Here is a 12,387-nt window from a genome sequence, read left to right as displayed (position 1 = left end):
TTACATTCCTTTAAGAAATGGTGTATGTATTAAGATGGTCTATCCATAAAGTCATTCACCAACTGTTTCAATGAACAATGGTTCTGCCTGGAGGGTGGCACAGACATTAGGTGAGGGTAAGAATCTGGTTCATTGGCTGTGATATTTTGGAAAAGCATTCATCTCAGAGAAAGAGTAACTTATAAAGTTCTCGTCTTCAAACTTGATACAATAGTTACAAACATCAAGCAAAGGATTCAATCTCACTCTTTGTTTTTCTCTTACAAGCCCCCTCCCAAGTTAATTGTCTACATTTCTTTTGGTTGTATAAATAATTTTGAAATATGTAAACTGTTCTGAAAACCATAGTATAGTGTAAAAACATGAAATAAACAATACTACTGATAGAGAAGCTGAGATAGGAGAAGCCTGATTTCAAGACCACTATGTGGTATACAGCAAGACACTGTCAAGTACAAACAAGCAGAAAGTGTATATGGATTGTACAATATTGGGCCTATTTCTCCAATTACCAAATTAGAGAGACCATTGGATGACAGTCAACAAATTTCTAATTCCTCTATTTCTGGATTTCAATCAATTAGGATAATTAGGTAATGTTGATTTTCATATTAAGATATTAAGAAAAAGTAATTGTTACTTCCTGTTGTTTTTGTTGTAAGAGGTAGAATTAGGTTTGGGTGGGTTTGTTGAAAGATTACTTTCTTGCTTCTTCTAGGGTGTAGCTTTGCTCCTTATGTTGGTGTTTTCCATCTATTATCCTTTGTAGGGCTGTATTTGTGGAAAGATATTGTGTAAATTTCATTTTGTCATGGAATATCTTGTTTTCTCCATCTATGGTAATTGAGAGTTTTGATGCAGTAGCCTGGACTGGCATTTGTGTTCTCTTAGGGTCTGTATGACATCTGTCCAGGATCTTCTAGCTTTCGTATTCTCGGGTGAGAAGTCTGGTGTAATTCTGATAGGCCTGCCTTTATATGTTACTTGACCTTTTTCCTTTACTGCTTTTAAAATACTTTCTTTGTTTAATGCATTTGGTGCTTTGATTATTATGTGACTGGAGGAATTTCTTTTCTTGTCCAATCTATTTGGAGTTCTGTAGGCTTCTTGTATGTTCATGGACATCTCTTTCTTTAGGTCAGGCAAGTTTTCTTCTATAATTCTGTTGTAGGTATTTACTGGCCCATTACATTGGGAGTCTTCACTCTCTTATGTACCTATTATCCTTAGGTTTGGTCTTCTCAATATGTCCTGGATTTCCTGGATATTTTGGGTTAGGACCTTTTTCCTTTTTGTATTTTCTTTGACTGTTGTGTCAATGTTTTCTATGGTATCTTCTGCCCCTGAGATTCTCTCTTGTATCTCTTGTATTCTGTTGGTGATGCTTGCATCTATTACTCCTAATTTCTTTCCTAGGTTTTCTATCTCCAGGGTTGCCTCTCCTTCTGATTTCTTTATTGCTTCTATTTCCATTTTTAGATTCTGGATGGTTTTGTTCATTTCCTTCACCTGTTTGGTTATTAGTTCTTTAAGGGATTTTTGTGTTTCCTCTTTAATAGCTTCTAGCTGTTTACCTCTGTTCTCCTGTATTTCTTTGAAGGAATTATTTATGTCTTTCTTAAAGTCCTGTATCATCATCATAAGTGATTTTAGATATGATTCTTGCTTTTGTGGTGTAATGGTATGTCCAGGACTTGCTATAGTGGGAGAATTGGGTTCTGATGATGGCAAGTGACCTTGGTTTGTGTTGTTTATTTTCTTACGCTTGCCCCCCGCAATCTGGTTAACTCTAGTGCTACCTGTCCTTGCTAAATCTGACTGGAGCCTGTCCTTCCTGTGATCCTGGTTGTGTCAGAACTCCTCAGAGTCAATCTGTTTCTGGGATCCTGTGATTCTGGGATCCTGTAATCCTGGGCTTTCTGGGAAGCGCCTAGGAGTGGAGCTTCCTCTGGGTGTTGTGCGACTGGCTGTGGAGTTTGGGCCCAAGGTCTGCTCAGGGCACCCATGTCCCAAATTTTGTCTCTGTATTCTCTCACTATGGGTATTTTGATCCCCCTTCTAAGAAGGACTGAAGTATGCACACTGTGGTCTTCCTACTTCTTGAGCTTTATGTGGTCTGTGAATTGTATCTTGGATATTCCAAACTTCTGGGCTAATATCCACTTATCAGTGAGTGCATGCCATGTGTGTTCTTTTGGGATTGGGTTACTTCACTCAGGATGATATTCTCTAGTTCCATACATTTGCTCATTTCCTTCACCTGTTTGATTGTGTTTTCATGTAGTTCTTTAAGGGATTTGTGTGTTTCCTCTTGAAGGGCTTCTAGCTGTTTACTTCTGTTCTCCTGTATTTCTTTGAGAGTGCTATTTATGTCTTTCTTAAAGTCCTGTATCATCACCATTAGAATCTTGCTTTTCTGGTGTAATGGTATGTCCAGGACTTGCTATGGTGGGAGAAATGGGTTCTGATGATGCCAAGTAACCTTGGTTTGTGTTGTTTATTTTCTTATGCTTGCCCCCCAACTCCGGTACTTGTTTATCTCTAGTGCTACCTGCCCTTGCTAAATCTGGCTGGAGCCTGTCCTTCCTGTGATCCTGGTTGTGTCAGAACTCCTCAGAGTCAAGCTGTCTCTGCGATCCTGTGATTCTGGGATCCTGGGATCCTGGGCTTGTTAGAGCACCTGAGAGTGGGGCTTGCTCTGTGTGTTGTGGGACTGGCTGAGGAGCTTGTGCCCAAGGTCTGCTTAAGACACCAGCCCAGACAGACTGGAAGGAACCAGAACTACTGGGCTGGCAGAGTTCCTGTGTGCCTGGTCCAGTTGGTCCTAGTTACTCCCAGTGTTGGGACAGATGTTGGTTCCTCCTCACCTCTGATCCTGGGCGTGTCAGTGTGCTTGGGAGTGGGGCTTCCTCTGAGTGTTATGGGACTGGCTGTGGAGCTTGTGCCAAAGGTCTGCTCAGGACACCAGCCGAGACAGACCAGAAGGAACAAGAACCTCTGGGCTGGCGGAGTTCTGTGTGCCTGGTCCCGCTGGCCCCAGTTACTCCCAGTGTTAGGACAGATGTTGGTTCCTCCTTACCTCTGATCCTGGATTTGTCAGAGCACCTGAGAGTGGAGCTTCCTCTGGGTGTAGAGGGACTGGCTTTGGAGCTTGTGCCCAAGGTCTGCTCAGGACATCAGCCCAGAAAAACCGGAAAGAATCAGAACTACTGGGCTGGCAGAGTTCCTGTGTCGTCACCTGAGTTTTTGATCTTAGCCATTCTGACTGGTGTGAGGTGGATTCTCAGGGTTGTTTTGATTTGCATTTCCTTGATGACTAAGGATGTTGAACGTTTCTTTAGGTGCTTCTCAGCCATTTGGTATTCCTGATTTGAGAATTATTTGTTTAGCTCTGTACCCCATTTTTAATAGGGTTATTTGATTCTCTGGAGTCTAACTTCTTGAGTTCTTTGTATATATTCCCTGGATATTTGCCTCTATTGAATATAGAGTTGGTAAAGATATTTTCCCACTCTGTTGGTTGCTGTTTTCTCCTATTGACAGTGTCCTTTACCTTACAGAAGCTTTCCAATTTTATGAGGTCACATTTGTCGATTCTTGGTCTTACAGCCTAAGCCATTGGTGTTCTGTTCAGGAAAATTTCCCCTGTGCCCATATGCTTGAGGGTCTTCCACACTTTCTTTTCTTTTAGTTTCAGTGTATCTGGTTTTATGTGGAGGTCCTTGATCCATTGGAACTTGAGGTTTGTACAAGGAGATAAGAATGGATTGATTTGTATTCTTCTACAAACTAACAGCCAGTTGAACCAGCACCATTTTTTGAAAAGGCTGTCTTTTTTCCACTGGATGGTTTTGGTTCCTTTGTCAAAGATCAAGTGACCATAGGTGTGTGGGTTCATTTCTGGGTCTCCAATTCTATTCCATTGATCTACCTGCCTGTCACTGTACCAATACCATGCAGTTATTTATCATGATTGCTCCTTAGTACAGCTTGAGGTCAGGGATGGTGATTTTTCCAGAAGTTCTTTTATTGTTCAAAATTTTTTTTGCTATCCTGGGTTTTTTGTTATTCCAGATGAATTTGCAAATTGCTTTTTCTACCTGTATGAAGAAGTGATTTGGAATTTTGATGGAAATTGCATTGAATTTGTAGATTGCTTTCAGCAAGATGGTCATTTTTATTACATTAATCCTGCCAATCCATGAGCATGGGAGATCTTTCCATTTCTGAGATCTTCTGTTTCTTTCTTCACAGAATTGAAATTCTTATCATACAATCTTTTACTTGCTTAGTTAGAGTCACATCAAAGATATTTTATATTATTTGTGACTATTATGAAGGGTGTTGTTTCCCCAATTTCTTTCTCAGCCTCTTTATCCCTTGTGTAGAGGAAGGCCACTGATTTTCTTGAGTTAATTTTATATCCAGCTACTTTGCTGAAGTTGTTTATCAGGTTTAGAAGCTCTCTGGTGGAATTTCTGGGGTCACTTAAGTATACTATCATATCATCAGCAAATAGTTATAATTTGACTTCTTCCTTTCCAATTTGTATCCCTTTGATCTCCTTTTGTTGTATAATTGCTCTGGTTAGGGCTTCAAGTACTATATTGAACAGGTAGGGAGAGAGTGGACAGCCTTGTCTAGCCCTTGAATTTAGTGGGATTGCTTCAATTTTCTCTCAATTTGGTTTGATGTTGGCTACTGGTTTAATGTATACTACTTTTACTATGTTTAGGTATGGGCCTTAAATTCCTGATCTTTCCAAGACTTTTATCATGAAGGTGTGTTGGATTTTGTCAAATGCTTTCTCAGCATCTAACGAAATGATCATGTGGTTGTTTTCCTTTGAGTTTGTTTATATAGTGGATTACGTTGATGGATTTCCGTATATTGAACCATCCCTGCATCTCTGGGATGAAGCTTACTTGATCATGATAGATGATCATTTTGATATGTTCTTGGATTTAGTTTGCAAGAATTTTATTGAGTATTTTTGGATTGATATTCATAAGTGAAATTGGTCTGAAGTCCCCTTTTTGATGGGCCTTTATGTGGTTTAGGTATCAGAGTAATTGTGGCTTCATAGGACAAATTGGATAGTGTTACTTCTGTTTCTATTTTGTGGAATGTTTTGAGGAGTATTGGTATTAGGTCTTCTTTGAAGGCCTTATAGAATTCTGCACTAAACCCATCTAGTCCTGTTTTTTTTTTTTGTTTTTTGTTTTTTTTTGTTTTTGTTTTTTTTTTTTTTTTTTTTTTTTTTTTTTTTTCGAGACAGGGTTTCTCTGTATAGCCCTGGCTGTCCTGGAACTCACTTTGTAGACCAGGCTGGCCTCGAACTCGGAGATCCACCTGCCTCTGCCTCCCAAGTGCTGGGATTAAAGGCGTGCGCCACCACCGCCCGGCTGACTCCTTCTATTTCTTTAGGGTTCATGGGATTGTTTAGATCAGTTATATCTGATTCTGATTTAACTTTAGTACTTGGTATCTGTCTAGAAAATTGTCCATTTCACCAGATTTACCAGTATGGTTGAGTATAAGCTTTTGTAGTAGGATATGATGATTTTTTGGAGTTCCGTAGGTTCCGTTATTATATCTCCCTTTTCATTTCTGAATTTGTTGATTTGGATACTGTCTCTGTGCCCTCTGGTTAGTCTGGCTAAGGATTTTTCTATGTTGTTGATTTTCTCAAAGAACCAGATCCTGGTTTGGTTGATTCTTTGTATAGTTCTTTTTGTTTCTACTTGGTTGATTTCAGCCCTGAGTTCGATTATTTCCTGCCTTTTACTCCTCTTTGGTCTATTTGCTTCTTGTTGTTGTAGAGATTTCAGTTGGGATGTCAAACTGCTAGTGTATGCTCTCTCCAGTTTCTTTTTGGAGACACTCAGAGCTATGAGTTTTCCTCTTAGGACTGCTTTCATTGTGTCCCATAAGTTTTTGTATGTTGTGGTTTCATTTTCATTATACTCTAAAAAGTCTTTAATTTCTTTCTTTATTTCTTCCTTGACCAAGTTATCAGTGAGTAGAGTGTTGTTCAGCTTCCACATGTATGTGGGCTCTCTATTGTTTATGTAGTTACTGAAGACCAGTCTTAGCCTGTGATCTGATAGGATTCATGGGATAATTTCAATCTTCTTGTATCTGTTGAGGCCTGTTTTGTTATATGTTTCATTTTGGAGAAAGTACCATGAGGTGCAGAGAAGAAGGTATAGTCTTTTGTTTTAGGATAAAATGTTCTATAGATATGTTAGATCAATTTGGTTCATAACTTCTGTTAGTTTCACTGTGTCTCTGTTTAGTTTGTGTTTCCATGAGCTGTCCGTTGCTGAGAGTTGGGTGTTAAAGTCTCCCACTATTATTGTGTGAGGTGCAATTTGTGCGTTGAGCTTTAGCGAAGTTTTTTCTTTCTTTCTTTCTTTCTTTCTTTCTTTCTTTCTTTCTTTCTTTCTTTTTTTTTGAATGTGGATACCCTTGCATTTGGAGCATAGATGCTCAGAACTGAGAGTTCATCTTGGTAGATTTTACCTTTGATGAGTATGAAGTGTCCCTCCTTATCTTTTTTGATCATTTTAGATTGAAAGTCAATTTTATTCAATATTAGAATGGCTGCTCCAGTTTGTTTTTTGGGACCATTTGCTTGGAAAATTGTTTTCCAGTCTTTTACTTTGAGGTAGTGTCTGTCTTTGTCATTGAGGTGGATTTCTTGCATGCAGCAAAATGTTGGGTACTGTTGATATAATCAGTCTGTTAGTCTATGTCTTTTTATTGGGAAATCGATTCCATTGATGTTGAGATATTAAGGAAAAGTGTTGCTTTCTGTTACTTTTGTTGTTAGAGGTGGAATTATGTTTATGTGCCTATCTTCTTTTTGGTTTGTTAAAAGAAGATTATTTTCTTGCTATTTTTAGGGTGTAGTTTCCCTCCTTGTGTTGGAGTTTTCCTTTTATTTTCCTTTTGAAGGGCTGGGTTTGTGGAAAGATATTGTGTGAACTTGGCTTTGTCATGAAATACCTTCGTTTCTCCATCTATGGTAATTGAGAGTTTTGCTCTGGTATAGTATAGTATAGTATACTATAGTAGTATAGTATACTACTGGTATAGTAGCCTGGGCTGATATTTGTGTTTCCTTAGGGTCTATATGACATCAGCCCAGGATTCTATGGCATTTATATTCTCTGGCTAGAAGTCTGGTGTAATTCTGATAGGTTTACCTTTGTATGTTATTTGACCTTTTTCTCTTACTGCTTTTAATATTCTTTCTTTTTTTGTGTATGTATTTGGTATTTTGGTTATTATGTAACTGGAGGAATTTCTTTTCTGGTCCAATCTATTTGGAGTTCTGTAGGTTTCTCATATATTTGTGAGTGTTTCTTTCTTTAGGTTAGGGAAGTTTTCTTCTATGATTTTGTTGAAGATATTTACTGGTCCTTTAAGTTGGGAATCTTTACTCTCTTCTATACCTATTATCCTTAGATTTGGTCTTCTAATTGTGTCCTGGATGTTTGGGGTAAGGAGCTTTTTGCATTTTGCATTTTCTTTGACTGTAGTTTCAATGTTTTCTATGGTATATTTTTCTCCTGAGATTATGTCTTCTATCTCTTGTATTCTGTTGGTGATGCTTGCATCGTTAACCCTGACCACTTTCCTAGGTTTTCTATCTCCAGAGATGTCTCCCTTTGTGATTTCTTTATTGTTTCTACTTCCATTTTTAGATCCTGGATGGTTTTTTCAATTCCTAAACCTGTTTGTTTGTGTTTTTCTATAATTCTTTAAGGGTTTGTGTGTGTGTGTGTGTGTGTGTGTGTGTGTGTGTGTTTCCCCTTTAAGGGCTTCTACTTGTTTACTCGTGTTCTTCTGTAATTCTTTAAAGGATTTTTGTGTTTCCTCTCTCAGGTCTTCTACTTGTTTTCCTGTGTTCTCCTGTATTTCTTTAAGGGAGCTATTTATGTCTTTCTTAAAGTCTTCTATCAGCATTATGAGATGTGATTTCAAATTCAAATCTTGCTTTTCTCGTGTGTTGGGGTATCCAGGACTTGCTGTTGTGGGAGAACTGGGTTCCAATGATGCCATGTAATCTTGGTTTCTGTTGGTAAGGTTCTTACACTTGCCTTTTGCCATCTGGTTATCTCTGGTGTTAGTTGATCTTGCTGACTCTGGTGTGATCTTGTCCCTCCTGTGGACCTGTAAGCCTGTGTCAGCACTCCTAAGAACTGATTCTCTCCTGGCAGAGCCCATGCACAGAGGGCTGAGGAACAGCCCCAGCTCCTGGGTGCACATGGAGACAGAAAGCTGGAACTTTTATAAAACTTTTATAAAAAGTTATAGGTAAAGTGGTAAAAAATACCATTGGATTCAACAGCATGGAAGCCAAGGTGGATCTAATCTTACTGACCTTTGAATTCATTCCTGAAGGTCTTGCCTCAGAGATAAATGACAATACCTAGTAAAGTGTACCTGTCATTTGTGATTTGTTATTGTGCTTAACTATGTATGACAGTAAGACATGATCATTGGATATGTGGCAAACACTTGCCTTTAAGATTTCTCTTGTGAAAATTTTCTAGCAGTTTCGGGAGAGTTAGAGTTAAGATTAATTCATGAGAATATTCAAAGAGATTTTTCCATAGTATGATCAGTAGTCCCAAATATTAATGAGATGATATTCTCCTATACAGTACGAACTCTCACTAAGCACTGTGTAACTGTGAGTTTAACAATGAGTAACAGCAGTATTATAACTTTTGTTAAAATAAGTTGGAAATTGGCTGTTTAAAAAAAGGAAGAAAAGAAAAGAAAAGAAAGAAAGAAAGAAGAAAAAGAAGAAAGAAAAACCAAAGATCAAGGGAGATCTTATCGGAATGCAAAAGGGTTTAAGAGTTAGAAAAGGACACACTTGTGTCTGCATGCAGTCAAGATGGACTTCCTGGGGTCTCAGGCCTCCTCAACCACAGCCTCCACATCCTCTGCTTTTTAAATCTTTATCCTAGTTTAGCTTACCTCAGGAGGTCAGTGTGGTGACAGTGTCATTTTTTACCCAAACCAGAAAAAATTCCTTGAGCATTGTGACGCTGATCAGAAGCAGAGATGCATAGGTTTAAAATGCGTGTGATAACCCTAAGCCCATAACTGTTTCATCCCCTTCTAAAGGCTGTGTCTACTCTGCCCTCCTCCAACCTGAGCAGCCTTCCTGGGAGGATGCTGCCAGTCCTGATTCTCCTGACCCTACTTCTCCCTCTTGGAGCTGGTGCAGGTGAGTGACTACCCCTGTCCTAGAGGTGCTATCCCATAACATCTCTGCTGTCTTTCTGCCCAGCAGAGGTCAGGAACTATCCTGGCATTGAACCCAAGAGATTTCTGAATTTCAGGTCCCATACCAAACCCAGACATTGGCCTGATTTTCAACAAGGTCTAAAGAAAGGAGATCATTTCAGAAAATTTAGTAGGCACTATCTCCTCCCAACATTTTTCATCACCTGGAGACTGGACCATCCTTAGAAAGAGATGTGATGGAGAATGCAAAGATACAAAAATATACGTCATTTACTTTTCAGCCTAGGGAAAGGGCAGCTTTAATGAGGCTTAAGATTCAGCCAGAATTATACTACATGCAAGGAATCCAGTCTCCAAAAGCCTTGGAGAACTCAAGATTCCATTTTCAATCACTCTTCCCTAGATCTCTCTTGACCTCAAATATTGCTCCAAGACACCAAATATTCTTGGCTTTTCTTTCAGAGGAGATCATTGGAGGCAATGAAGTCAGTCCACATTCCCGCCCCTACATGGCATATTATGAGTTTCTGAATGTTAATGGGGAGAAGATGTTCTGCGGTGGCTTCCTGGTTCGAGACAACTTCGTGCTGACGGCTGCTCATTGTAGAGGAAGGTGAGGAGAAGCAGCTAACTCATGTTTTCTGAGATGCCCACAGGAGCCTCTGTCCTCTATTGTGGAAGCTCCCCTGAGTGCTCACTAGAAGGCAGGGTTGTGAAAAATAATGTCTGACAAGAGGTACATTTGAGGTAAAAAGGTGAGAGGATACAGCCAGCAGTATGCTTGTGTTGATCAACTACACTGGCCAAACAAAAGTAGTGGTTGAGATTGAAAGTTCACATTAAAAGTTGATGCAAACTGCAGAATAATGCCGAGATGGAAGAGGGAGCTCCCAGGAATCTCATGTATTTGAGAAGCAGAGAGCTTAAGGTCTGACTCTGAGACCCTCCTGTGTTCTCCAGTCCCCTCAGCTAGACTCCCACCTTGCCTACCCTGCTTTTCACAGTCCTGGACTGCATCTTCTCTGCCTTCACATCTCTCCTTTTCACTCTGCTCTCTTCACAGCTCAATGAGAGTCACACTGGGGGCTCACAACATCAAGGCTAAGGAGGAGACACAGCAGATCATTCCTGTGGCAAAAGCCATTCCCCACCCAGCCTATAATCCTGATGACCGTTCCAATGACATCATGCTATTAAAGGTGAGACCTACCATCCTCCCAGCCACATACCTCCATCCATCCTTCAGCCCCCAGTCCTCATCCTACTCCTGGTGCCTGTGCTCAGCTTGGTACAGGTCTCCTCTCTGCCCTCCTTCTCTGATCTTGCTTCTTCCCTCTTTCCATTACAAGTTTCACTGTGGCCCAGAACACTACCCTCTTGGCTGAGCTGCTTTCTTCTGTCTCTTCTCTATCAGCTGGTGAGAACAGCCAAGAAGACAAGAGCTGTGAGACCCCTCAACCTGCCCAGGCGCAATGCCCATGTAAAACCAGGGGATGTGTGCTATGTGGCTGGTTGGGGAAAGATAACCCCAGATGGGGAATTCCCAAACACATTGCAAGAGGTTAAGCTGACAGTACAGAAGGATCAGGTGTGTGAGTCCCAGTTCCAAAGTTCTTACAACAAAGCGAATGAGATATGTGTGGGAGACTCAAAGATCAAAGGAGCTTCCTTTGAGGTAAGTTGGATTGCCTTTAACTCTGGGCTCAGTTGGAGGAAAAAGGAATCTGGGACCTAGAGACCTCAAGGAACTACTTTGCCCACTGGCTGTCATCTTTCTCCCTGGGAATCAGCAAGAATCAGTAACTAAGTTGGGCCCCCAGAGCTGACTAGGAGCCTCTGTTGAAGGTAGCTTGTATAACAGTTGGTGCAACACATTTGCAACACAATGCCTGACTCCAGGTCCAGGCTTTAGAAAGCTGGGCTCTCTGAGTGTGTCATAACCACAGCCAGCTGTCTCCTCTGTGCAGACACACACTTTGTCAGTGGGCTTCCCCTCCATGCTCACATCAGGCCCACTCACTGTCCCCATGTCCTTAAACAACAGCCTGGAGACAGGGGTCCCACACACCTTCCTAGAGAGTGGATCACAGACCTGGGGAAAGGGCAGAGGCTGACCTCAGGAGGGAGGTGCAGCCCTAACCAGGTCCACAATTAGAACTGGGAAGGCCAGGGGCCCCAGGGCTCTCCTCTCACCTCCCATAAGCAGAGAGGACAAGTCATTCTTCTCTGGGAGGAACCTTGACATAAGAGAGAGGTTGGGACTCAACAGCTCAGTGCTCTGTGCCTCCTCAATTCACAGGAAGATTCTGGAGGGCCTCTGGTGTGTAAAAAAGCAGCTGCAGGTATTGTCTCCTACGGGCAAAGTGATGGATCTGCTCCACAAGTTTTCACGAGAGTTTTGAGTTTTTTATCCTGGATAAAGAAAACGATGAAACGCAGCTAACTATAAAAAGCAAACTAGATCCTGTTCTGATAAGCCATCTTCCCTATAGCTGAGTCCAGGATTGCTCTAGGACAGATGGCAGCAACTGAATAAAGAACCTTTTCTGCTGGAAAGCCTGGTTTCATGTCGATTCTCAGGGATCACCTCTACTAGGGAGGCCAAAAGGACACTTCTGCTTTTTGCTCTCCCCATCTCCATACATTCATCTCCCTAAAGCCTAGGCAAGTTCAAGCTCAATTTTACTTGTTCCAGTCTCTCCAGTGCTTGCCCTTCTGACAGACCTAAAGGAAGCATCATCATACAAAAGTTGGGTGTCTCCTGTTTTGGGGCTCAGGGTCACCTGCTACCTCCTCTGTGACATATGGAAGACAGAAGAGGGAAAGCACCATTGTCCTAGAGACACAGAAGAGAGAGCTGAGATAACTGGTGGGTGGGCCTTCTTGGGCAGGATGTCTCTCTTCCACAGCTTTACCATTAAGGGTGTACCACTTCCACTCTTTACCATTAAGGGGACAGCTTTTGCATTAACTATGTTTCTCATCTAGGAATAGTTTCCCTGTCCTTTTCTGGAAACAGGGTCAGGCTTCCTCTAGTCTCCCAGCTCCACCTCCATCTCTTTTATCCCTAGTCAGATGAGTCTAGCAATTTCTGTGCTTTAAAGTCCATGGTGGCGG

The 12,387-nt window shown here is 41.1% G+C and overlaps 1 protein-coding gene across 1 annotated transcript; it reads left to right on the top strand.

Annotated features, from left to right (window-relative positions):
• Positions 1-9,126: 9,126 nt before the first annotated feature.
• On the top strand, positions 9,127-11,826 carry LOC116084385 (granzyme C). Its single transcript, XM_031361357.1, has 5 exons — positions 9,127-9,250; positions 9,733-9,883; positions 10,334-10,469; positions 10,685-10,945; positions 11,570-11,826. The coding sequence occupies exons 1-5, from the start codon at positions 9,196-9,198 to the stop codon at positions 11,711-11,713; spliced, it is 747 nt and encodes a 248-aa protein (XP_031217217.1). The 5' UTR covers positions 9,127-9,195; the 3' UTR covers positions 11,714-11,826.
• Positions 11,827-12,387: the final 561 nt, after the last annotated feature.

This window comes from Mastomys coucha, unplaced genomic scaffold (genome assembly GCF_008632895.1).
Source record: "Mastomys coucha isolate ucsf_1 unplaced genomic scaffold, UCSF_Mcou_1 pScaffold9, whole genome shotgun sequence".
Taxonomy (NCBI): domain Eukaryota; kingdom Metazoa; phylum Chordata; class Mammalia; order Rodentia; family Muridae; genus Mastomys; species Mastomys coucha.
The sequence above is the reverse complement of the archived record's forward strand: the minus strand, read 5'-3'. Positions and strand labels throughout refer to the sequence as shown.